Genomic DNA, 27,789 nt, shown 5'->3' on the forward strand with positions numbered 1-27,789 from the left:
AAACATCAATCAAAATACAGCTTAGCTTATAGAATGTTTCGTAGGAAATGTGTTCGAAATAACTCACTCAAAATAATTGAAATTGAAACATAATTGAAATGTAAATTATTGCAATTCAAATTTCGATGCCTAAATTAAGAAACATATAAATGACTTTGCATTTAAGATGTTTTTCGTTAATGATTTAAATATTTTATTTTCCTTCTATATTTCTGTATTGTCTTTTCTTCTTTATGAATTTTTCAAAGTGTTTCGCAACCGGGACACTTTTTTCTACCAAAATATGTCCTGTTTTCCAATTTTGCTACAACTTTATTGTTTCAAACGAAACAATTATGCGATTTTTAGCAAGAATAAACGTATATATTCAAACTTCCAAGTGCTTTAAAACGATTTGAATTTGGATGATCCAATGACTAAGCTAAGACCTAAAAACCAAATCTTTTTCACAAACTATATAAACGCTACATTGTCGTTAGAAGAAATATCAAATTTCGAAAGCAACAAGGTTCAAGCTTTATTAGATTTTGTATTTATTTTCTGTTCTCTTCAATGACTTTCATTTTCGCTGGACTAATTGTGGAACAAGATTTTTTAGATAATTTTCTAAAAAGGCATTAAAAACGGCCTGAAAGCTCTACATCTGGAGTAAATGGGACTAGTTCGACCTGCCGCACGAAAACTTTCACGTACGATTCATTTGTTACGAGAGTTTTGATAGCTCATTAATGTTAAATAAGCTTTTCGTTTAGTTTAGCTTAGTCCTTATGAACGTAAATATCTTTCGTTTCTCGGTGAAGTTTAATTATCTTATCATAACATTCTCCAGACTAAGTTTTTCGAGAAAAGAATTGCTAAACTAAGTTATGTGCAACATTTATCCAACGCAAGGAATTATAATCTCTAACCAGTGTTGCAGTGTAAATAAGTACAGTATCAGAATGACGCGTGCCAGAACCTTTTCGTCGGAGTGTTATACAGAACCATTATTCATTGTTATATACTGTAGATTTTACCACAACGTGGAGAATATTTAATTACTATTTTATGTGATGAAATAATTTTCTGCTCTTGTTCACAGTAAAATAAAAAATAGTATAAAATAAACGGGCTCCCAACTGCTCATAACATACACAGTATTCTAAAATGTAATGTATATTTTATGTACGATTTCGTGTAACATGCCTGGAACAGTTTGCAAAATACACCCACATCTGTGAGGTAACATTGCGTGATAGTTGACGTCTAAGATGTTGGAAATTAAATAAGGGGCCATCCAGATACCACGTGGACAGAAAAATACCAATTTTCAACCCCCCCGTCCCCCTCCGTGGACAAGCGTGGACATTTGCTCAACCCCCACCCCCCTCCCCTGTTTGTCCACGTGGACAAACAAAACAAAACTGAAATGCATTCTGCTAAATTTTATTTTCAACTTGATTTATGCAGTATTTATTGAAAAAGCTTACGTGAATGGAAGCTCCAGTCTAAAGACCCCGACACAATGCATACGGATTTTCAGTCATTGCGGAAGTTTGAGTTTTTCCATGGATTTTCCGTCAATTTTCCGCAGCGTATTATAATCCGTATGCAAGGTGTTAGAACCTTAATTCTTGTGATCTTGTCTACTGCAAATTATTATCGACTACAATAAAGTCCGTTTCAGCTTGACTTTCGCTTGACGATTCATCTCTGTCCAGAGTATCTTTGTCTTTGGTTAGTTAGCACCTCAGTTTGGCCGTCTACTTCAATACAACACAAGACCTTTCCGATGCGATGTGATTCATAAAATTTTCTGCAGGAGGATCCTTTTGGAAATACGTTGCCCATGGATGCCCTTGCATTTGATTTTGAGGCAAACTACAATGCATATTTGGTGCAAGCGCGACCTAAATGATAAATGAGTCACGTTACTGGTGACTATTCGTGGATTCTTCTGTTATTTTTATCATTTTCAAAAGAGGGCAAGGATTGTAAAACAATAATAACATCTTTATTACTGCATTACATCAAATGTCAGGTTCGGCAATCAACAGCTATGTGTACTAACGCAGGCTTAATCTTCTCGATAAGATTTATTCCAGATATGTGCCCTCGTAATGATCGGTTCATGTGTCAACATATGCCTCAGAAGATAAATCTTTATTTGAGCTCAAAAACAATCACTGATCAATGGTTAATGCTAATACATATGTAGAATCAATTCAACATTGCTGTTTCTAATTTCTATTTTTTGTAGAAAAAAAAACTTGTCCACGTGGACATTTTCCATACCCCCTCCCCCCCTTCCGTGGACAAGCGTGGACATTTTCATACCCCCCACCCCCCTCTAAGCTGTCCACGTGGTATATGGATGGCCCCTAAAAAGAAAACTTATCCAATTTAATTCCACTATGTATATTTTATTATTGACAGATACGTATTTCGCCTACGACTTGCAGGCTTCCTCAGTATCTGTTTTCGAACTAAATTAGCCAAAGCAATTTTGCAGTTTTTATAGGAGCTTAAGGTTACGTAATCTATGTGCGGGTATACAAAATTAGTGTAGGTAAACGGATGCAATGATTGGTTAAGACTACCTGTGTAGGTATACACAGTTGGTGTAGATAAACTAATTCTATTGTAAACTGAATTTTATTGGTAAACTAATTCTATTGCAAGGGTCTGAAATATAAAAAATTGATTAAATTAAGGGGGCATAGTACATTTTCAATTTTTAAACCCCAAATTTTTTTATTGATTATTTCGAAAAAATAACATTTGGATATGTGTTTGAAGCCGTTTGGATGAATTCCAAAAATTGAGAAAGTTACAGCTACTTGCACCGCGCATGTCTGGAGCAATTACACAGTGAATAAAAACTTCAACGCCGTTTTTCTCGAAACCAGGTTTTCAAAGTCGGTACCATAACTATCTGAAGAACGGCTCAAGCAATTCTCATGATTCTGTTTTTGTTTTAAAGCTAACAAAATTATCTAGTGAAGTTTGACCCATCTTTTTTTGATATTATAATTTTTGTATTTTTTTAGAAATGTTTAAAGTCCATTTTTTCGACTAAAAACTTTACTTTTATGTTTAATTGTCGCCATTTTGTCAAACACGAGATAATTTAATATACTTTCATGTCGTTTTGGAATTTTTCAATTCGGATAAGCTCCCCAGCGCCAATCCATGGTACCGGAATTCATGTTTTTTTGAAATGACTATTTTCAAGGAGCCGTAGGGGGAAGGGGAAGAGGTGCCCATATGAAAAGAAAATTGTAAATATTAGTATAAAATGCAATGTTTCGAATGCAAAAACCCGATTCGATTCGCCTTTCGCGTTATCGAGAAAAAAATATTTGATATAAGGCAAAAAATATGGTAAGTACTATGCCCCCTTAAGGTAAACCTGAAAAAGCCTAATGGGATTATGCGAATAATGTGAAATTGGGATCTGAGGAAGGAGAGAGAGAGAGAGAGAGAGAGAGAGAGCGAAGTTTTTTCGTCTGAGTGTCTCTGTATGTCTGCGTTTTGGCACATCTTTAAAAAGCCAAGAGTAACCATTTTCAGGGTTTCCGTTACATTCATCTTCCACGCAGAGCAGTTGTTTACTACTTTTGCGTTGTCAATGGTCAGCGGATGGTTGTCGTTGAAGATATGCTCAGCCACTTTTGATCTAAAAAGGTGTGTCAGACCCTTCTCGGCATCTCTTGATGCTCTTGTTTCCCGTGCCAAGTGTTCTTTAGGACGTGTTACCAGATTCCTTCTAGTCTGGCCGATGTAATCCTTTTCGCAATGTGGGCAACTGATTTCATAAATCCCGGATTTTCTATGTTCTTCAATCGGGTCTTTAGTTGATCCCTACTTACTTTTGAGCTGGTTATTTCGGCTGGTGAGACTAGGTCAATTCCAAATTTCCTCATTTTTCTACGGAGGAAACGGTCGGTCTAATACGTTGACGCTAGGAAATAGTGCACTTAACATTTCGCGAGATGATTCAGGTAACACTAACATGAAAAATGAAAGCACTACATTTGTCTCATTGATTTATCCTTTATTCGCCCGTATATGGACTAACAATTGTTTGTTGTCGTTCGACTACTTTGTAATTAACGAGTATGCACATAAAATGATACTCGTTGGCTCTCCGTAAAATCAACCCATACTTCAATTAGAAACCTCCATTTACACAATGTTTTCAAAGCACAAAGCACAATATTAGAATCCCTTGGAGCGCAGTCAATTTAATAAGTTAGCGAGTTAATCTTGTACAATGAAAGCATAGATAATAAACTCTATTTATACAGGTGTGCACATTCCTCGTAGACAAACTTTCGTGGACTGTTTTCTTGCGTGGATAATACGAGAGTGGCCTCAACCAGATCATGTTGAGCATAATAGAATTAATTTTGGTTTTGTATCAAAACTAAGTTTGTCATTGAAGCTATAAATTACGTTGGATATAAAAGGACAACTTTTAGCACACATGAGTCGTTACTTATTCTATAGTATAGCTAATTGCAATTCAAATTTGCTCTATAACTAACAAAATAAAAATATAAAAATAATAAAAACCTACCTAACAAGTTCTAGTTGAAAACCACATTCCCTATTAAATTCCATAAAAAAACGTATCGCCCACAGTAGATATGAATCATCGTGTCCACCACCCGCTTCTTTGCCGGCATTGTGCTCTAGGATTCTTCTCAGTTGTCGTACTGCAGTGTTGAAGGAAGAACGCAAAATCTCAACACAATACTCACGGAGAAACAACCGGACCGAAAATGCACTTTTCCGCTCAACTGAACCCGTTTCTTGTACGTGCCGGAAAGACTTTTTGTTCGGTTTCTTGTCTAAATCGAATTTCATCTCCAATACCTTATGCAGCGATTGATGGCAAATTATTTCGTTGTCTGCACCCGATTTCAAGTTTTGCATCACGTAAATACCACCGAACCGCGAGTGTCGAACCGCTGGTACTTTAATTTGGTGTTTAGCCTTTTCATCTTTTCTAGCCGTAATTAATTCTTGCTCATCACGCTGTTTTTCGGCTAAGCTACGATGCAGTAATGCATCGGCCAAATTAGTAGCCGATTGTTCGCGGTAAACTAAAGATATGATTTCCAAGGCATGTAAATGATACTGATGTTCGTGCTCAGACCCAAGGATATAAAGAATCAAATCCAGTATGCCGGATTGATGCAAAGCCCACAAAACCTGGTCGTGCAAGCTAGCATCATTATCGGAGCGTTTCTCTTTCTCGATATTAGATGGAACTCGTAGAACGTTCCGAGTCAACGTTAGAATACGCTCAATTATAAGCTCTTGTTCTTCAACGCGTTCCGACCAATCCTACAAAAAAAAAAATTATATGTTGCTCACTTGACCATTCATTACAAATACTTACGATATTCAGGATCTTCTGTAAACGATCAGCTACCGCTGTCCAGGCCTGCTGAACGGCAAAGGCTTCTTTATAGCCTTGACAAATTTCTATTAAATGCAGAAGCTTACGTCTGTCTACAGCTTGTTTAGGATATTTTCCATTATACAAGAGAAACGGTGGATATGTTAGATTCACAATCAGACGCAACAACACATCTGCGACATCTGCGTTCTCGAAATGACCCTTCAGCATTGGAATCAAATCAGTTTGCATTACTTTCTTTTGCCCGATGTACCGCCTGTACTCGTGATCTGCTCCATCACGTTTAAGAATCCAAACTAGATGTTTTAAACCTTGTTGAACATCCTGTTCTATGTAATATTTGTTCCCATCATGCCAACCGAGTAATGAGCAAGTTGCGTCAATGTCTGCTAATAGTATAGACATACTGTTTTATTTTAACGAACAAAGCACTAGCGATTTAAAAACAACACTAGAAAATTTTAATCCACTATCCAACTAATTAAGGATTATTCTATACATTTTGCTTTATGAAATACCGAATGCGTTGAAAGACCGATCAAGTTCGCTAACAAATTGCGCGCGCCTTGTTAAAGATTTGACATTTACCACTACATATGTTTTATTTTGATAGGCTTTTCCTTTTCCTTTTCCCGCATTACAGACTGTTCGGACTGTTCGTTTCTCGCTTTCGTAGCTTTGGGGTACGTTCTGTAGTGCGCATGGCAGACTTACTTTCAAAGTATATTCGAGAAAGGTTTCTCATTCCGCTATACCGTGGACCCCCGTTCGCTTGCCGTTTTTAATCTGCACACTTAAATTTTTTTACCGTAGACCGTAATTTTTTGACGAAATTAGAACTGCTGACTCAAGTAACAATTCCAGGCTGATCAAACGCTTTTATAGCTGATTTTATTCAACCTGTGGCTGATCTATGGTTTAGGTTTAGAAATAAAAACCTTTTTTCAACTCTTAAACATCTAAATCTGGTGATTTTATCAAGCTTCAGGCTAATTAATAGCTGCTTTCGAAGCTGCAATGAAGCTTAATAGAAACTTTTTTGCGCTTTTAAATAGCCAATTTGCGCAATGCTGTCAATTCTATTTTTAGAACGAGAACTTGAACGAGAAATAGTTTTGCAATCTGCTTTTCCAGTCGCTTAATCAACGCTTCATCAACCTTTATGCAGCCAAAAAAAATCTATCTTTAAATTTAAAAAATAAAACGCGGCCTTTTTTCTATTTTGCTGTAAACATGTTTCGAACGCGATATTTTTAATTTCGAACAACTTTAATTCGTATAAGTAACTACCCAAGTAACAATGATAGCTGAATTGCAAGAGCAATGGCTGTTTACGGGTTGGTTTAAAGCGATCAAAGCTGCATAAAGTAAGCGCTCAAATGGTGTTTAAATAAGCGATGTGCAAGCTACTTTAAGTTTTTCAAACCAGTTCTCTCCTAAAAGCTGATAAAAAAGCTTAATAGCGGATTTTTTTTGCTTGCTTTTTTGCTTATTAAAAATGCATGTCTTTTTCCGGGAATTGAACCCACCATCTTTTGATCCATAAGCACTCACCGTATGATGCGCCCCATTTGCATCTGCAGAACAGATAGTGAGAATATCTTTACACTTGAAGCCTAGCCCGCCTAGCGTGAAGCAGTCGATAATGTCGATAACGGATAAGCTTTTGCTGTCAGCCGAATTGCGAAATTCTATGATCTGACAGTAAGTGTGCTGTGAGCCGAAAAAAAACTTGGTAGAAGTTTGTAAAGCCACTTTAACACCTTTAAGCAGCCCTAAAGTAGTTTGAAAGCTGTGAGCCTAATGAAAGCTTCCACTCTACATTTTAACACCTTTTAGCAGCCGTAAAACGGTTTGATGTTTATGGCTGTTGAAAAGCAGATTGTTTAGCAGAAAAATCCGCTATTAAGCTTGTTTATCAGTTTTTGGCAGAGAACTGGTTTGAAAAACTTAAAGTGGCTTAAACATCGCTTATTGAAACACCATTTAAGTGCTTACTTTATGCAGCTTTGATCGCCTTAAATCAACCCGTAAACAGCCATTGCTCTTGCAATTCAGCTACCGTTGTTACTTGGGGAGCAGCGTTCGGTTACCAGTTCGGTAATTAGTTTGCTTGACGAACGCTCGGTAGTGAACATTTTGCGGAATGTTCAGTATAAATTAACAATCCGGTCGTCACAAATTACTGCTAAAAGTCGTAATTAGAGTGCTGATACTTCGATTACGTGTACTGAATTTTCGTCATAAATTTAGAACTATTTTTATTGAAAAATTATTTTAAATATTAAATACAATTAATTAAATCGATATATGGCGAGATGCTTCCAAGTTGTCGTCCAGGTACTGCTCTGCCAGTCATAGCGTGTTCGATTCTCAACTGGAAGAGTTAAGAAGATCATCCACTTGCTGCTGTACTGTCCCAGCTGGTTGTGCAGTCTGTCGAATAAAAACAGAAGGTCCAGTTTCGAAAATGGAATGTAGCTTTATGGTGACGAAATTATACCTTACATAAAATTGGCCAAGCCATATTACGCACCATTAACCTCCCGAAAAGCACTGTAATTGTTTATAATTTGAACTATTTTCACACACTTTAAAGTGCTTTAAACATGCACTAATTTATTTATCGGTTTGAATTGCACTTTGACAACCAAAAAATTCCTTGATGATAACTTCCGCAAAATTTGCTGAGCTCAGCAGAGCTGTTGCGAACTTATCCGTAATTAATATTGTCAATTGCAAGGAAAATCGTACAATCCAAAGTGCGATATCGCTTATAAAAGTACTATTTTGCACTAAATTGTTTCGGTATCTTCGGCGCACTTTTTCGTTATCTTCCAAGCAATAAGTGCGCCGAAGAGACCGAAACGATTTAAGCTAGAATAGCACTTTTATGAGCATCTGCGCACTTATTGTTTGGACAATTTTTTTTGCAATTGACAATACTATCAGTTCGTTAAACAATTGCTGAATTTTTGACAGGAACTCGCTGTGCGGAAAGATACAGTAAAACATATCAACGAACTTGCCACCGTTTGATGGATATCGGTATTAAGAAACGTCAAATATTAACGATGTTTAGTATTCCTTGAAAAAATAACGGATAGGTCAGCATTTTTTTTAAACATACTGACAAAATCCGTAAAATAAATGACCGAATACTTGAATAAAATTTAAGTGTGTCAACACTTTTTAATTTGCACCCCGTCGGTTTGCACGACGTGCAAATTAAAAATGGTTCAAATGTCATTCTCAACATGACGTCATTTGCTTATGCAGACAATGCGCATAAACGCGATTTGTTTGTACTGATCTAGTTCCCACCCGCTTAGGAAAAATTCGGATGCCTGGCAGAAATCGAACAGAATCAATATGGCGCCGGCAAAAATTGACATTCAGAACCGGTTCGTCTTCTTCGTTTTTCGCTCGCTTTTCTGTATGTCAAAAATGACATTTTAAAACGGGAGATTCGTGCTCGTGCTTCACACGATGCTGCCTAATGTTGCAGTTCTGCATTACAGGAAAGAAAATAATATTCAACCTGTTTCGGTGGGATTTAGTTTCTGTTTTTAAAGCCTCACGAAACATTTTAAATGGTCGATTCCAATAACGTGCGTGCTCCGTGCATTCTTTTTGTTTTCAGATCAAAGGTCCCGCTCATCTGGTTTCAGCTTTTGAAATGCACCGAAAACTAACAAAAATAAGCTGAACGTAAGAATGAACGATAAAGTAGTGTAAAATGCGCAAATGTATGTACACTCAACCCCCACTAATATGAAAAACAGCTCGTTCAGATTGGGCGAGTTCATTTTTAATCTGAATATTTGGTAACTCTATTCATTTTCATATACGCGCAAGACGCGCACCCTATGAACTTGTTGTTTTGATTCGACGAAAACAAACGTTTTGAAAACATTTCAAACATGTACGAATTCTGAACGAATTCTGAAAGAAGACGAAATTGGCTCGGCAGTTTCGACTAAAATGGTCTATTTTGATTACTGGAGAGAGGTAAGTTGCGTATGAGCTATATTGCCATAGCTCCTGAGCAAGAGGAAACATATTAAGATTTTTTGCTTTTTTTATTGACCGGTCAACTTTAACGTCAATAAGGTTTCGCACGGGCGAGCATAACCTCACTTCTTTGACGTCTATCAGTGGTTTGTTTACATGCACTTAGAACTTGGGTTAACATGTTGAAACTGAATATTGCTTTTAAAGGCCTTAACGGCAGTCAGAAAAGTACAAAAACTGCCATTCCGAGTAGTTTGGAGGGCGACACTGCTGGATAATACGCTTTTAAAACATTTAGCTCCAATTTATGCATATCGCGTTCGCCTAACAAATAGTAAACAAACCACGAGTGGATGTCAAATGGGTGAATTGCGTTCATTCCGGTTCATTCGTGACGTCACCTTGCAAAACCTTATATGCGAACAATGTTTTTGACAACTCTGCATACATCAAATCTGGCACTCTGAATGAATGAATGAAATGAATCAAGTGAATTTGAGAACAAAAAGCTCCTTGTTGACAAGCACATTGCCCAGTTGCTCCATTTGAAGCCTATTTTACGTGAGTCAGGCTCCGCATTGCGACTACTTATCAATGACGTGACTTGTAACATTCGTGCGCTGAATAATCTCGACTTAAAGCTCGATCCATTGTCCGAACAATTTGTGGTCCATCTAATTCGTTCCCGGCTTGACTCCCGCACTAGGAAAGACTTTGAACTATCATCGACTGACAATTCCTTGCCGAAATGGGACAAACTGCTCGAATTTCTTCAGTCTCGTTGTAGGTGTTTGGAAAACATCGAACAAGAAGGCAAGACTACCCCAGTTGCCTGTCATAGCGCGCGTCCAAAGACCAACTGTGGTGAGCGACCTCACGTTTCTAGATCATTTTCTGTCAGTGTTGCTTCGACTAAACAGAATATAACATGCTTTATCTGCAAGGGAGCTCATTATTTAAACCGATGTGAACAGTTTCTGAAGTTAAGCCCTGCTGAGCGATTTGCGAGAATAAAGAGCATTGGTATCTGTCTAAATTGCCTTAGCAGCAAACATCGAGTAGGTGATTGTAAATCTAGCTCGTGTCGTAAATGTGCTCGCCGACACCATACCCTGTTACATGATTCTGAGCCAACTCTGGCGAATTCTGACGTTTTGGCTTCATCGACAAACATGCTTGTGAGTGCTGTTCCGTCAACAGTGCCCAAGGCAACTCAATATGTACTCTGCACTGCTGTGGTTCTGATTGAGGACGATTACGGTAATTCGACCAAATGTAGGGTTTTGCTCGATTGCGGTTCGATGCATAATTTGATCTCAGTGAATATGGTCAACGCATTACGCCTACGTAAACGAAGCATAAATATTACCATAGAAGGGGTGTCTGGAGCACCGAAGATAATTAATACCATGGTTGGAGCAAGGATTCGCTCCACCGTAAACCAAAATAACTCGATGAACTTAGATTTTTTGGTGATGAAGAAGGTCACGTCTGATTTGCCAATAAGATCATTTTATATGGATCCCCGAAAGATGCCGGCCGACGTGCAGCTAGCAGATCCTCTATTTCATCGGTCGGCACAAATCGATATGATTTTGGGGATTCAAGTATTTAACGAACTATTTACTGGCCAAACATTTTCGTTGACAGACGATCGTTCTTTTTGGTGCAAAGAGACAGTTTTCGGATGGGTTGTTGGAGGAGCAGTTAGCATGCCAGAGGAACGATCAACTCTTGCGAATTTTTGTGGTGTTGTAACAAATGAAAATTTGAGCGAGCAGATCAGTAGATTTTGGGAGATGGAGGCTTTTCCCGAACCTCGAAAATTAACGCAAGATGAGCGTGCAGCTGAACAAAGTTTTATGGATACATTTCGACGATTATCCAACGGCCGTTACGAAGTTGGCCTACCGTTAAAGACGACCAAGACACGAATTGTGTTCGACGCTTCGGCAGCCACGACGGCTGGAACGTCCCTGAATGACCATTTATTTGTCGGTCCTGTTTTACAACGGAAGTTAACTGAAATTGTGCTACGTTTTCGAATTCCGAAGATTGTGTTTACTGCGGACATAACACAAATGTTTCGACAAATTCAAGTTCGACCAAGAGATAGGAAATACCAACAAATTTTCTGGCGTGCACGACCAAACGATCCATTGGAGGTATACCAACTAGCGACAGTCACCTACGGTACAGCATGTGCACCTTTTTCGGCAACTCGGACACTGGAGCAATTGTGTAAGGATGAGAGCCAAAGATTTCCCCTGGCGTCCCAGGCCGGGACTGAAGATTTTTATGGCGATGACCTACTGAGTGGAGCAGACACAATCGAGAACGCATTGGATCTACAGAATGAGTTCATTCAAATGATGGCTTCAGGTGGATTTAAACTGCATAAGTGGGCGTCGAATTGCCCTGAACTATTACGGTCAGTTCCGAACGCCGATAACGAAAAAATCGCGTTTTTCGAGAATGAGCAAACGACACGTACGTTGGGTTTAACCTGGCAACCCCGACAAGATGTATTTTTGTCGAAATTGCACGAGATAAGTTTTCATAAAGGACAAATAACAAAAAGGACTGTCTATTCAGATATAGCAAAACTATTCGACCCGTTGGGCCTACTAGGGCCAGTGATTTTCACAGCAAAGATAATCTTGCAGCGTTTATGGGAACTTGAGCTTGAGTGGGATGATGTGCTAACCGAAAATGATGCTGAATCCTGGACTTCATTTCGAAACCAGCTTTTACTGATGGATGAAATACCGATTACCCGTTATGTTCTCCCGTACTGTGTACCATGCTAAGTGGAATTACACGGGTTTTGCGATGCGTCAAATCTGGGTTTCGGAGCTTGTGTATATGTTCGTTCGGTTAATGAATTCGGCCAACGTTCAACTGTTTTATTAACCTCCAAGTCTCGAATCGCACCGTTAAAGAACGCTAAACCGACCATACCCCGCCTTGAACTCTGCGGTGCGCGCGAGCTAGCACGATTAATCTCAAGCATAAAGCATAACCTTAACATTACCCTTTCCAGAATCGTTCTTTGGTCCGATTCCACTCTCTTGCTTGGATAAAGACCGACCCAAGCAAACTGAAGACATTTGTCTGCAACCGAGTCATCGAAATACAGCAGTTGACTGAAGGTATGGAATGGAGATATGTGAGCACGAACGAAAACCCTGCTGATCTTGTATCGCGTGGGCTGTTGCCCAGCGAAATCCGAACATGCACACTTTGGTGGTTCGGTCCAACATTTCTGACCAAATACGAAACGAGCTGGCCTGCAAACCCTTCACAATTATTGGCAGATCAACTCCCAGAAACAAAAAATTCTGCAGTCATCGAGTCGGCCGATAAATTCATCCTTTTCGTCAGGCAGAGCAGTTACCGACGAATGCAGCGTGTCATGGCATATGTTCTACGGTTCATTAGCCATATCCAGCAAGATAGCCGTAGACAACATCGTTATGGGCATCTGACCATCCAAGAACTGGAAGACGCAACGAAGGCATTGACCAGCATCGTCCAGAGAGAGGCGTTCCCGAAAGACTTCCGGCGTCTCGAATTTGGTCAGATAATACACAAACAAAGTAAACTAATCTCCTATGCTGTGTTCCTAGATAAATCGAGTTTTGCCGTCATGCGTGTTGGCGGAAGGAGTCGCAATGCTTCATGGATGCCGAAGGACCAAAGGCACCCTATGATATTGCCTTCTGATCATCCATTTACGCACGCCGTAGTTAGATCATATCACCTCGAATTACTACACGCTCCACAGCAACTGTTACTCAGCGCGCTGCATCGAAAATTCTGGTTGGTGCACGGACGCAGCACTATACGCTGGGTCATCCGAAGGTGTGTCGCTTGCTTTAGGGCAAAGCCGGCGACTATGCAACAAATGATGGGAGATTTACCAGCATCACGCCTGGAGGGTGGCTACGCTTTCCGAAATACCGGAGTGGATTTTTGCGGTCCAATCTACATCCGTCAACAAAATAAGAGGTCAACTGTCATCTACAAGGCGTACGTGGCAGTCTTCGTTTGTTTTGCTACAGAGGCAATTCATTTGGAGCTCGTGTCTAATTTAACGGTGGACGCGTTCATAGCCGCCTTGCACCGTTTTACGTCACGCAGAGGTAAATGTAAGAAGCTATTTTCCGATAACGGTCTGAATTTCGTTGGCAGTAAGAAAAAACTGAAGGAGATGCACGAGTTGTTTCAGTCCCAGCTTTTTAAGGCAAGCTGGACACTTTCTGTTCAAAGGAAGCCATCGAATGGCATTTGATTCCGCCTAACGCCCCACATTTTGGTGGATTGTGGGAGGCTGGAGTGCGATCTGCAAAATATCACCTCAAGCGCATTACCGGGACTGCTAACCTGAACTACGAGGAATATACAACCGTTCTCACGCGCATAGAAGCTGTTTTAAATTCGAGGCCCATTACACCGATGTCAGTGGACCCTAACGATATCAAGCCTCTCACTCCTGGCCACTTCCTAGTTGGAGGCCCATTGACCGACATTGCTGAACCCAACGTCCTCGATCACAAAGAATCAACACTTTCCCGGTGGCAACGACAAACGCAGATGGTACAACACTTTTGGCGTCGTTGGTCCAACGACTACATTACGACATTGCAGAACCGGAATAAATGGCACGAACGTTTCCCGGTGAATCAGGATCAAATGGTGATTGTTCGCGAAGACAATCTTCCTACAATGCAGTGGAAGCTTGGAAGAATTATTAACGTCATTCCAGGCCCGGACGGTCTGGTACGAGTTGTCGATGTCCGAGTAGGCAACAAGGTGTATCGACGTCCGATCACTAAGTTATGTTTACTACCAATCCAAGACAACTTTTCTTCAGCTAGCAACTATTGATTGAAATTTCCCAATTTCAATGGGGCCAGCATGTTCAAGATTGAATCACACTATGTTACATAATGTTAAAATTAAGTTCACTATTTCAAATGTAGAGGGAGAAGTTTTTTTTATCGATTATGCTAATTAAATTAATTGAGAGAAGAGAGAAGATTTGATTTGCCATTTTACTCTTAAGCTTTGCGAATTGAACCGAATGAATAAACGATCTCTTGGCTTTTGACCACCGTACGATAAGGTCGTCATCATTGTAGTGTCCGCGCTGTGCTGTTCGATAAATGCAGCAGTCCGAAATACCCAGTCCGTTTCACGTGGCCACTAACAGTCCGCTCGTGGGTGCAGTTATCGAAGAACCGAACATAGTATAACAAAGGTAAAAATACCTTGATTTTGACCCCGAATTACTCGACTACCAACAGACGGATACATTTTAAACATTTTACATTTGCTAATAGTTTTGCTGCATACAGACACCATTTTTCCATATGAAGAAACGAGGAAAATTCCAGTTAGGGCCAATTGCGGTACACCTCACATGCTGCTTGCTTCGTTTCTGTGATGTCGGTTTATGCTGATCTGTTTTCCTAATAATTTAAAGTATTAATGCATTGAATATTTATGACATTTTGCTCATAACAAGTTTATTGAAGAATATACGTTAGTTAGACAACGATTTGTAACTTTATAACAATATGGCTTGAAACCTACACATGTTGTACAAAATAGTTTTTACCGAACGCTCGGCTGTCCAAATCTCGGCAAATTTTGCTGAGTTTTTTTAAGTGTGTATGTGTTAAAGAATAATATTTCTTCTTACAACTTACTTTTACTTGCACTTACCCACATTAGTAACAACTTACTCAAAACAAAACAATTTTTGTTTTGACTGACAAGGATTTTGTCTTCATTTGAGCGAAATCACACGATAACTCCCCTCTAAATTATAAATAGGCTTCGTAAATAACACTTTACTGCTGAAAGTATTTATGAAATACAGCAAGTTACCAGTAAATTTTCATATTAATATTAAACGCGTCATGTATCGATCGAAAACGCATACAATTTTTCAATTTTTTTGCTTTTCAATAAATACATATGGTGATATATACTATTATCCTCTTAGCAGGACTAATTTGTGACTTATATTATATCTATTTTTATTCATATTAAATTTTTAAAAACACAGAAGAACGATTAGTATTGGACACACTGTCTATGTCCTTGTTCGTATAAATCCAGGACAATCAGAAGAACACCCGACTAACGCACCACAGGCATTGTTTGGAGAAAGATAAGCTCAACTCTACTGCAACTTGTTCGTATCACTGGAATGACTGTCGGCTTGAATGGTGTTCCTCGAACTCAAATGAGCTTCAGGTAACTAAAGGTTAGGATCAGATAATTATTGCTAATTGCAAGAAAAATTTTCCAATCAATAAGGGCGAAATCGCACTTAAAAGTGCTATTTTAGCTTAAATCGTTTCGGTCTCTTCGGCGCACTTATTGCTTGGAATGTAACGAAAAAGTGCGCCGAAAATACCGAAATGATTTAAAGTAAAATAGCACTTTTATGAGCGATATCGCACTTTGGATGGAACAATTTTCCTTGCAATCAGCAATAATAAAAAAATTAACTGCACCAAAAAGTTGCTGTTCGGAGACCGCGTATAAAATTCTAAAAATAATGACTAGTACGGAGCTCTCGAAATACTTACTAAAAGTACTGGAATTTATACATTTTTCCATAAAAGAACAAAACTTTAACAAAAATTGAACAGTTTTAATTGCGTGTTTATTCAAATTCACTATCTTGTTGAGATTTATGCAATAGAGGCAGTCGCAATAATTTGTGTTTGACGGGTAATGTTACCTAAAATTATATTATTACCGTCTAGGTTTTGCTTTTCGCTATGTTAAGGATTGATATGATCTGTGTTGATCTTTATTTTCCGTTTCAACCATTGATTTAAAAAAAAATCAATTCCTTGAGCAGATTAGCGCAAGCGCATTTCCATTCTGATAAAAACCAAAACTATAGCATTTTTTTAGTTTACTTGCTTATGAAATAATAACAAATAAGCCTACATGCTCAAAACTAACTATCAATACACTAATATGATTAATTTAGGCATTTTTCTTGCGCTATTTACCATGTGCGGTAATATAATTAGGCTTATACAAATTTGAAAAAAAGTTTATGTCACCCCCCCCTTTGAAAATTTTCGAAACGTGAAGGGGCAAAAAATAAAGTGTCATATTAGTCTGTTGCATTTTTTAGTGACAAGCAGATTTTATCACAGTTCAATGAGTTTACATCTCTAAATTATCCAATATGTGCAAAGTTATAGTTATCTCGTTAGTCTCGATCAACTTTCTTTCACGAACTAAGCTTTCTGATTCTGCTGTAAGTCACAGGCAGCTATTGTGCTTAATCTTTAAGTTCCCGACGTCGAAAATTGGGGTGCCTGCAATCAGACTTTCGGCTTGATTCCATTTTAATTTACCTTGTTTTAAGAGAACCGAATTAGATGGAGGCAACAATCAATTAAACAATATATTAGTGAAATTTGGTCCCGCTTTTGACTGAGATATTCCGATTTTTGAATTGCAGTGGGATTATTTTTTTCCGTCAAAGGTACTAGATAAGATGAAAATAGAAACACAATTTTTCGGGGCTCAAAATTGATCGTTTTACTCCGTAATGTCCAAGTAACTACCCTAATTTTGGAAGTAGGGGACGTAAAACTCAACGATACAGTTTTTACCACTCATTGGATGCATGCAGCATGCAGGATGTCACTGAGCTGTTCGAAACTTGAAATTTTCGAAACGGTGTGCATCCTCAATATACAAAGGTAAACACGTTATTGTTGGAGAAGAAGCATCAGCTAGGGAGAGGCTCATGACTAAAAGGTTGACCAAGAAACGTGAATAGCTTCAGAGATTTGTTTTCTTAAAACATGGCGATAGCACAGCATAAGCGTTCCAAGTAATAAAGTGGCAGGGACCTAAACTGCTATTTTCACACTAGTGTTAGATTACGATACTATGTCGTGGTTACCGAGTTCTGAACTAGTAAGTGACACGGATTTCGATTATTAAAAAAGCAAGGTAACTAACCGAGTGGCACGGAGGTTCAAAACAAAATTCAAATGAAGGTCAAGTTATACGTTTGTGGCTCTCAAAGGTAATCCTGTGGTACTCCACTATTATCAAACTGGTTCATCTCTACCAGGATGCTTACTTTGTGTGCTTGGGTCGAAAAATTTCGAAGTTTGAAAGACTTGAACTAAAATTTAAGTACTGTACAAAATATCTGTATTTAAATTTGAATAATATGGAAAAATAAACGCTGGTTTCTTCTCTTTTGTTTGGTTATTGAAGGTTTAATGTTCTTATTTTTTTCTTGCCCCCCCCCTTCAACAATATTTTGAGACCAGGACATAAACTTTTTTTCAAATTTGTATAAGCCTTATTGAAAAATGGTTACACAACAACTTACATACTGGCCACTGGCATCGCCACTTGTCATTCTGCACACAGTCTATACATTTTACTTCGCTCGAAGTTCAATCTGTACTGCTCCGCAACGTAGTACAATGGCTTGCAAAAAATTGCGAAAAACAAGCTGTTCTTAAAGGGATAAACATCTAAACAAAGTTATGTTTAATGGTTGCAGTTCCTACCACAAGAGGCATGCCGATGACGCCCAAGGGACGTGCAGATTCCCTTTTTGTTGAACTTTAGCAGTTAAGACAATGCTTGATGTTTATGCGTTTATCAATAGTACAATTAATAAAACTAAGTTGCTAAATATAAAATAACTTATTTTCGCTATGTTGTTCAATTTGTTAAAAGATGTCTGAGCGACTGATATAAATAGCTTTCGAATTGATTGAGAAATGACCAAGTTATTAGCGCTAAAAACCTATGATTTTTTCGCGTCACGTGCATTTTGTGATTGAGAGAAAGTCCTATGTCAAAATACTGTAACCTTATCAGTTTGACAGTCGTAATTTCTAAAGTTGATCAAAGTCCACTGAAGACTGTATAATTATTTTTTGCTGCGTTGTTATTACCGTAAAAAGTAATTAATTTGATTCAGGCTACATCTTAAGGAAATGAGACCAAATATTTTGTGGAGATGTACAAGTTCAAGGACAGTTCACTATCGAAAAATAAAAAAAACATTTCTTTAAAAGTTATCACGCAGGAGAGATACGTTCTGATAGATATAGCAAAGCACATTGCTTGCTTCATTAGCTCCTCTAAGGTCTACATCATTTTTAGCACCGCAAAATTCACTAAATGGCCATAACTTGTTTATCTTTCAATATTTTTTCACCAAATTTGAGAATTTTGCCGAAAATATTTTCTATTTTCATAAAATCTATAGATAATGGCCATATGTCATATGGTCCCGGAGTTATTCCGGAGTTCCTTGGGGGACCGAGATATGGCTTTTTTAGATAAAGTTGCCAAATATCTAAAATTTGTTTGAAATCTGTTGATTTTTGTAAACATATCATCGACTGTGGACATATCAGTTACTTTGCCGCAGTTAGGAGCCATGGTGTGCGCCATCCGGATCCAGGGGGACACTATAAATCCGGAACCGGCTCCCGTAACGGGACATTTCAGCATCAGTAAAGCATGTCGTGTCACATATCAAAAAACATGAGCATTCGACAAAATAGCGATTGAGATCATCTCAAGTCTCTCAGAGGCCATATGGCCGATTTCAGATCCCGGACAAGTTCCTCTGAAATCCGTTCCATGCTTGAATCAGAAAAGAAACCCTCCCCGGACTTTATCTAAACAAGCCATATCTCGGTCCCCAAGGAACTCCGGAATAACTCCGGGACCATATGACATATGGCCATTATCTATAGATTTTATGAAAATAGAAAATATTTTCGGCAAAATTCTCAAATTTGGTGAAAAAATATTGAAAGATAAACAAGTTATTAGCCATTTTAGTGAATTTTGCGGTGCAAAAATGATGTAGACCTTAGAGGGGTTAACATACATATCACAGTACAAGTTTATTTATGCGATTGCGGATGCATTCGATGGCTTCGACTTCGATGACTAAAAGTTTCTATACTTCTGTTTCGCAGCACCATCAGATAGTAGATGATTCTGTTGAAGAAGTAAAAATGAAATTGTGATCGTATAATATAAATTATATGTTATTTTATCAAATTACCCTATTAGTAGCAAATTCACTATAAACACAGCCCCAGTTACAAATAAGTACAATGAAGGAGTACTGTCCATTGTGTAGTTATAGAGATATGTGAGAGAAAATAATGATAAGATTGGCATTACTGCTTTTACACAAAAATCCATTGCATATATTTTTCCTATATCCTCGCTTGGTAGTATATCGGAGAGCATCGATCTGACAGCAGCGCCATCGGTTCCTTTAAGCGGTGTTAGAATGGTCAGATATAATTGCCAATCTTGCCATGATAATCCTTTGATTAAATAATCGCCTATATGATTAATTGTCGATATTATCAAAAGAACAACATCTGATGCTTTAAACATTTTTTTTAAAATGGCAATTCCAAACATGTTGCCTAACATTATTGTTGTTAACTCAGCCGCCAGCCACAGTCTGTATGAATTTGTATTCCACTGAAATTCATACCGCGTGTATAAGAAGAACAGAATTCGCCCAGCAGAAGCGAATTCTACAAGTCCGCCGAGCACAATTAGTAACCATGTAATTAATCGTTCATAGTTGGGTCTAGGTTTAGTTATAGTTGACATCATTTTACTAACCAAAGTAATGTTGAAAAGTGCTTTAATTCTATCTATACTGGAATAGGACTCAACGTTTACGTCAATATTTACGCTCTCTTCTAATGCTACCGACAGATAAATAATGCTAATCAGTGCAGTTAACGCTGATATGGTATATAATACGGAGAGCGACGCAAATTCACTGAGATATCTGCTTACTAATAATCCACTCAGTACTCCAAACATTGTGCAACCATGCAACACTCCCATTCGCACAGTTCTACCCTGTTGATTTGTTGTATCATGCAAGTAACTGTAAACTCCAACGTTAAAAACGGAGCAGCCTCCAAGAAATGCTACAGGAATATGAGCAATAACGTATACCCACGGATTTATGATATAGTAAGATGACAAATAACTAATCAAAGCGACCAGTAAATTGGTAATCAAATACCCTGGAAAAAATAATTCAAATTGCTTGATCGTCGTACCTATATCTATATTATAAAATGAATTACCTAGCAAAGCAGTAACTATTATGCCTTTTCGACCAAATTGATCCGACCAGGGAGCTAGAAGTAATGCTGCTAGAGCGGGCATTACCGATGAAAGAATAACTATCACCATTGAAATTTGGGACGCATATGGTTGGACAATCTCTTCTAAATACATATTTATATCGTCTGTTAGCATACTAGAGCACATGTTGGCGTCGAACGTAACTGCACATGATTGGTAAATAATTTGATTCATAAGTTGAAGTTCTGAAATTAGAATACCGTTAAGCTTTTGATATTTTACAAAATTTATAAACTCACCTGACAGACTCCATCCAAATGTATGTAACAAAACTACTGGTTCAACAGACAAATTTGTAAAAAAATTTAAACAACTCTTTCCGGGGCTGCTGGTTTTTATTAAAAGCGGAATGCTTTCTCCGCTTTTACAATTACTTCTCATGTTGGGAGCAGTGTATAAACTGGTTTAACGTTCAAACTTGAATAAGCAGTCAACGAACTGCAGCAGGTCCTCCGAAAATAGCCCAGGCATATTATGGAGCAATTGTTATCTGACCTATTGCATTTTTTAATTTTTATTGAAACACGGAGAGAATTATATTTTAATTTTCATGCCGTTTAATCATTTCGTTTTTCTCACTATATGTATCCACTGCGTGGAATCGCAGAGAATAGAAAGTTTTCGAGTTTCGTAAGTTCAACTATAGAAAATACATATTAATATTTTTAAGGATTGTTCAGCTTAGCCTAGCTTAGCTTAGGTAGACTGTCCGTAGTTGCACTCCGTGATTAGCCGAACCATTTTAATATTTTTGAGTACTGTTCATTTTATAAAGTGGACACGCGTTTTTAGTAGGAAACTGTTTATTTTCAAACAAATTCTTTAATTTGGCTAATATATATGAAAATGATTGTACGTTATGATAGTGTCAAGTGAAATACTAGATGTTCACTTGCTGCACATGCTAATTTCTGCAGAATGCTCTAACTTTTCTAACGATGCTCTTTATGAGGTCTTGCACAACGTTCGCTGAAACTTTAAAGTAAATGGTTGATGTAACTTAGACTAAGAAAGAAAAATATTTTAATGAATTCACTATGTAACATGTCACCGCTGGCCATTGCTGGCCGCAGCCGGTATTCAAATAAATAAAAAATGTGCTTGTATAAAATAAAAAGCAAGATAAAATTACTTCAATTATTTATAATTTTGATTTTCATTTGAACCGTCGTGAGAGTTAACATGGAAATATCGCTAAAAGCAGGTATTAACTTTCCGTGCTATTTTTTATGATAATCCAAAACTGCAATTCCTCATCAAGCAAAACGCGAAACAAAAAGTAACAAATGTTTTGCGATAAGCCGGTGCTGGTTCAGCCGACAGAAATGAAACGAGAGCAGCTGGCAATAGCACTGCATAAAATGTGCTTGCTTCATACAGTCAACCAAAAAAGTATTCGGACAGCAGCGCATAAAATTTTCTTTTAGTAATTTTGCACAGTATTTTTGCAAAGCATGGTAACACATATTTTTTAAAACAATGCTTAACTAAAGCATATTTAGATGCACAACAAAAATTTGGGGAAAAGCTCTCCGTTTTGAAGATAGGGTACATATAGTTTGAATTCCTCAAAAATGCAGCCAAAAAAGTATTCGGACAGTTAACTATTAGTTGAAACAAATGTCCTTTCTCGTTCAACTACTACCTCTTCTTCTTCTTCAGCAGCATAGAGCCGGGGTGGCTCGTGCTGTTTCAAGCACTCGTCTCCATTCAACTCGGTCTTGGGCCACTCGTCGCCAATTTCCTAGTCGTCTCAGAAGTCGCAAATCGCTTTCGACCTGGTCGAGCCATCGTGCACGTTGGGCCCCCCTGTTCCTGGTGCCGGTGGGGTTGTTGAAGAGGACCGTTTTCGTCGCACTGTCGTCCGGCATCCTTACGACGTGTCCGGCCCACCGTAGCCTGCTAACTTTCGCTAGATGTACGATGGGAGTCTCCCCAAGCAGTGCCTGTAGCTCGTGATTCATACGCCTCCGCCACTCTCCGCTTTCAGTTTGTACTCCCCCAAATATCGTCCGCAGCACTTTCCGCTCAAACACGGCAAGGGCGCGTATGTCCTCCGTAAGCAGCGTCACGGCTTCAAGTCCATAAAGAACTACCGGTTTAGCTACATTGTTAGCTTCGTGCGGCGGCGTATGCTTCCTGATCGTAGCGTTTTACGAAGGGCAAAGTAGGCCCGATTTCCCGCTTGGATGCGCCGCTGGATCTCCTTACTAGTGTTGTTGTCCGCGGTCACCAGCGATCCCAAATACACGAACTCTTCTACCACTTCTAGTTCGTCGCCGTCAACGGTTACCGTCCGCGGGAGGCGAGCATTTGTTTCCTTGGAGCCTCTTCCTTTCATGTATTTGGTCTTCGACGCATTTATTTTTAGCCCAATTCTCCTAGACTCCGCTTTCAGTCTGGCGTAGATTGCCTCCGCCGTCGCAAAGTTCCTGGCTATGATATCGAAGTCATCTGCAAAGCCTAGAAGTTGGCTACTCTTGGTAAAAATCGTGCCTCTCGTTTCAATGCCCGCTCGTCGGATCACCCCCTCAAGAGCGATGTTGAACAGCATGCAGGATAGACCGTCACCTTGTCTCAACCCTCGTCGCGTCTCGAAGGGACTCGAAAGTGTCCCAGAGATGCGTACGAAACACATCACTCGATCCAATGTAGCTCTGATCAGTCGCGTCAGTTTGTCCGGAAAACACGAATACGGCATTATCTGCCATAGCTTGTCTCGATCGACTGTATCGTATGCTGCTTTGAAATCGATAAAGATGTGATGCGTGGGCACGTTGTACTCCCGACATTTCTGCAAGATCTGTCGGATAGTAAACATTTGGTCCGTAGTTGCGCGAGCCCCCATGAAACCCGCCTGATAATTCCCTACGAAACCTTGTGCTATCGGTGACAGCCGGCGTAACAGGATTTGGGAGAGTACCTTGTAGGCGGCGTTTACCAGCGTAATACCACGATAGTTGCAGCAGTCTAGCCGATCACCCTTTTTGTAGATGGGACAAACCACTCCTTCCATCCATTCCTCCGGTAGCTTTTCCTCCTCCCAAATCCTCGAAATAACCCAGTGTAGAGCCTTTGCTAGCGTTTCCCCGCCATGTTTATAAAGCTCTGCCGGTAGGCGGTCCTTCCCAGCGGCTTTATTGGTCTTCAGCAACCTGATTTCTCGTTTGACTTCTTGGAGATCAGGTGCTAGGACATCACTATCTTCCATGGGCGCTCCTAGGTTAATTTCCGTTCCGCCTCCTTCTGCGACTTCGCCATTGAGGTGTTCATCGAAGAACTGCTTCCACCTGTCGATCACCTCGCGCTCGTTTGTAATTAGATTCCCCCCTCGTCCCTACACATGTCAGGTTTCGGTGTGTAGCCCTTCCGAGTTTGGTTCACCTTCTCATAAAACTTGCGCGTGTCATTAGCTCGGAATAGTTGTTCTAATTCTTCACGATCTCTGTCCTCCTTTTGGCGCTTTTTTCTCCTCAGGATCGTGGTCAACTGGTTCCTAGCTCGTCGGTACTTGGCCAGGTTCTCTCTAGTGGCAATACTTAGATAATTTTTCCAAGCGTTTTTTTTCTCCTCCACCGCTTGTTGGCATTCCCCATCAAACCAATCATTTTGTGTACTCCGAGGCTCAATACCTAGTGCCGCGGTAGCGGCCTCTCCGATGGCCGAGCGTATTCTGCCCCAACCGTCTTCGAGGTTTGAAGCACCTAACTCCTCGGAAGAACGCAGTGCCTCATTCAGTACTCGCGCGTAGTTCTCGGCAGCTTGTGGGTTATCTAGCTGCCTGATGTTCAGCCGAGCTTTCCATGCATCCCAACAAGGTATGACACTAACCGCATTGCTTGTTTACTTGCTGACGAGTGATTTTTCGCTTGTAACCCTTCTCTTTTAGTTATTCTTGCATAAGCGTTGTTGATGTCATACCTTGTTGGGGTGCTTGGAAAGCTCCGAGGCAGCAAAGATATATATTTTTGGATAGAACTAAATGTAAACCCAAATATCTGAATAATTTTAGGTGAAATTAAAGCAAAATTGTAATTGTGTAGTACATACATATTGTACCGGGATGTTGAATCTAAACATACTGTCGATAATTGTAAGCGGTAGGCACCATATAATTGTCCTAGAGCTATCGAAACATCAGTATTCAGTCTAGATTTGAACCCCAAAGCAAAGCCTACTGTGTTACCTGACTCACTGCGAAATGCGTTGTATTCGCGGGATCGTGTTGGTTCGAAAGGTTTCGAAAAATATCGCCCTTGTATCGAAAATATCGTTAATTTTGATCACTAAAAATAACGTACTTAAACGTTATATTTCATGTGCCAGTAGTACGCAATAAGGCTTATACAAATTTGAAAAAAAGTTTATGTCCTGGTCTCAAAATATTGTTGAAGGGGGGGGCAAGAAAAAAATAAGAACATTAAACCTTCAATAACCAAACAAAAGAGAAGAAACCAGCGTTTATTTTTCCATATTATTCAAATTTAAATACAGATATTTTGTACAGTACTTAAATTTTAGTTCAAGTCTTTCAAACTTCGAAATTTTTCGACCCAAGCACACAAAGTAAGCATCCTGGTAGAGATGAACCAGTTTGATAATAGTGGAGTACCACAGGATTACCTTAGAGAGCCACAAACGTATAACTTGACCTTCATTTGAATTTTGTTTTGAACCTCCGTGCCACTCGGTTAGTTACCTTGCTTTTTTAATAATCGAAATCCGTGTCACTTACTAGTTCAGAACTCGGTAACCACGACATAGTATCGTAATCTAACACTAGTGTGAAAATAGCAGTTTAGGTCCCTGCCACTTTATTACTTGGAACGCTTATGCTGTGCTATCGCCATGTTTTAAGAAAACAAATCTCTGAAGCTATTCACGTTTCTTGGTCAACCTTTTAGTCATGAGCCTCTCCCTAGCTGATGCTTCTTCTCCAACAATAACGTGTTTACCTTTGTATATTGAGGATGCACACCGTTTCGAAAATTTCAAGTTTCGAACAGCTCAGTGACATCCTGCATGCTGCATGCATCCAATGAGTGGTAAAAACTGTATCGTTGAGTTTTACGTCCCCTACTTCCAAAATTAGGGTAGTTACTTGGACATTACGGAGTAAAACGATCAATTTTGAGCCCCGAAAAATTGTGTTTCTATTTTCATCTTATCTAGTACCTTTGACGGAAAAAAATAATCCCACTGCAATTCAAAAATCGGAATATCTCAGTCAAAAGCGGGACCAAATTTCACTAATATATTGTTTAATTGATTGTTGCCTCCATCTAATTCGGTTCTCTTAAAACAAGGTAAATTAAAATGGAATCAAGCCGAAAGTCTGATTGCAGGCACCCCAATTTTCGACGTCGGGAACTTAAAGATTAAGCACAATAGCTGCCTGTGACTTACAGCAGAATCAGAAAGCTTAGTTCGTGAAAGAAAGTTGATCGAGACTAACGAGATAACTATAACTTTGCACATATTGGATAATTTAGAGATGTAAACTCATTGAACTGTGATAAAATCTGCTTGTCACTAAAAAATGCAACAGACTAATATGACACTTTATTTTTTGCCCCTTCACGTTTCGAAAATTTTCAAAGGGGGGGGTGACATAAACTTTTTTTCAAATTTGTATAAGCCTAATTGTATTGTGAAACTGAATTGTTATTTATGCGACTTTTTACAAATTAAATGCAATAACAAAAGCACAACTTATAAAAAATCGTTTGTTATCGATATTAACTGCATATGCGTTATAAACGAATAAAACGTATGGTTACGTTTCATTTCAATAATACGCATATTCGCAGTGAGCCAGGTAAAACAGTAGGTGCTACATTCCGTGATCGAAACTTGACCTTCTGTTTTTATACGACAGACTTCGCAGCCAGCTGTTAGAGTGCAGGACAATTGCAGGGCCAGTTGCTACGATCCTATTGACTCTAACAGCCTCTCCCAGTCGAGATTCGAACATACGACGACTGGCTTATTAGGCCAGCGTCATACCTCGGAGCCAACTGGGAGGGATGCTTGTTATGTATTGTTATCGTTTGCTTGTCGGGATTTAAAAAACTAAAAAAGCAAGCGATTTTTTTTTGCTGCATCTCAAGGGGAGCAGGATAAACAGAAACCATTTTTGGAAATGCTGAATAATCTTACCACCTAGACAGGGCTCGAACCGGGAACTAGTCATGCAACCTCATTCGTTTCCTTGCACCTTTGCTATCTAAACCATAGCGGATGTGATTGAGTGATGTGAAATTAGTCGCATTTAAATCTTGGTGATATTCCCTCTCATATTATAGCTACTTGTCCTGCATGACCAATAGGGTAGAAAAAGACGGCAACCGTCAGATGGAAGAGGGCACAAATAGTGGCCGCAGAATAGCAAAATAAGAAGTCAAGTACAAGCCGTTCATCAACACTTACGGCTCGTTTTAATGCAATTGACTAAATGCATTATATTGTCACGTTATATGCGCATATATTGCTTTCTTTAATGCTGATTTACGTTAATGCTTCTATGCATCAACAATGTTAATATACGTTTTATAAGCATTATGATTCCTAATATACAAAAGTTTGGCACTTTGGATGCAGAATTATTTCCAATATACGGTTTTAGATTAATGCTTATGGTTACTTGGGATGTTGGACAAATATGTTGGTGAATTCAGATCCAGGTCAAGAAGATGTTGGGTTCGGCGCTCGACCGGAATAACCTGCCAACATTTTGTTCATTTCAAACCAAGCCCATGGCAGACAACCATGTTCTCGCCGCCAACATCTCGTGTGTGCGAAAATGAGATAGCAATTCCGCACTGCGTTTCACTCAACTGCCAGCAGTCTGATTTGGGCCCGCTGTCAAATTTTGAGCCCCGGACATGCTGTCGCTGACGTTTACTGCAGCTCGATATAGAGATGTCGATGGGGTGTTTCAAACCCAACATGCGTACAAGTATAAGGTTTTGCAAGGTGACGTCACGAATGAACGCAATTCATCCGTTTGACATCCACTCGTGGTTTGTTTACTATTTGTTAGGCAAACACTGGTGCTTTGAATACAGCAACCTATTGTAAAGATATCGATAATCTATTCGATATTGCAAATTCATCTACCTTCCAAGAGAAAAAAGTAAGTACAT

At 39.1% G+C, this 27,789-nt stretch overlaps 3 protein-coding genes across 4 annotated transcripts in view; 1 reads left to right on the forward strand and 2 right to left on the reverse strand.

Annotated features, from left to right (window-relative positions):
• The window catches only part of LOC128746018 (protein timeless homolog), a 155,280-nt gene extending 149,406 nt beyond the window's left edge, over positions 1–5,874 (reverse strand). For both annotated transcript variants that reach the window (XM_053843152.1, XM_053843098.1), the window contains exons 1-2: positions 5,390–5,874; positions 4,562–5,334 (exon numbers count right to left, since the gene is read on the reverse strand). In XM_053843152.1, the coding sequence (XP_053699127.1) occupies positions 4,562–5,334; positions 5,390–5,815 (1,199 nt within the window). In that variant the 5' untranslated portion in view covers positions 5,816–5,874. The remainder of the gene's footprint in view (positions 1–4,561; positions 5,335–5,389) is intronic.
• Positions 5,875–12,578: 6,704 nt separating this feature from the next.
• LOC128745988 (uncharacterized) lies at positions 12,579–14,314 on the forward strand. The gene is made up of 2 exons (XM_053843043.1): positions 12,579–13,617; positions 13,671–14,314. The coding sequence occupies exons 1-2, from the start codon at positions 12,579–12,581 to the stop codon at positions 14,312–14,314; spliced, it is 1,683 nt and encodes a 560-aa protein (XP_053699018.1).
• Positions 14,315–19,359: 5,045 nt separating this feature from the next.
• On the reverse strand, positions 19,360–21,025 carry LOC128745989 (proton-coupled folate transporter-like). The gene is made up of 4 exons (XM_053843044.1): positions 20,884–21,025; positions 20,584–20,829; positions 19,524–20,520; positions 19,360–19,456 (listed from the first exon to the last, which is right to left on the reverse strand). Exons 1-4 carry the CDS (start codon positions 21,023–21,025, stop codon positions 19,360–19,362), a joined length of 1,482 nt encoding a protein of 493 aa, XP_053699019.1.
• Positions 21,026–27,789: the final 6,764 nt, after the last annotated feature.

Source organism: Sabethes cyaneus, chromosome 1 (assembly GCF_943734655.1).
Source record: "Sabethes cyaneus chromosome 1, idSabCyanKW18_F2, whole genome shotgun sequence".
Taxonomy (NCBI): Eukaryota; Metazoa; Arthropoda; class Insecta; order Diptera; family Culicidae; genus Sabethes; species Sabethes cyaneus.

Coding starts and splice junctions, on each gene's coding strand:
- LOC128745989 (XM_053843044.1), bottom strand. CDS start 21,025: ATGAGAAGTAATTGTAAAAGCGGAGAAAGCATTCCGCTTTTAATAAAA. Junction 20,830..20,883: donor ATTTGGATGGAGTCTGTCAG/GTGAGTTTATAA, acceptor TTCTAATTTCAG/AACTTCAACTTATGAATCAA. Junction 19,457..19,523: donor GTGAATTTGCTACTAATAGG/GTAATTTGATAA, acceptor CTTCTTCAACAG/AATCATCTACTATCTGATGG.
- LOC128745988 (XM_053843043.1), top strand. CDS start 12,579: ATGGAATGGAGATATGTGAGCACGAACGAAAACCCTGCTGATCTTGTA. Junction 13,618..13,670: donor CGGTCTGAATTTCGTTGGCA/GTAAGAAAAAAC, acceptor CAGCTTTTTAAG/GCAAGCTGGACACTTTCTGT.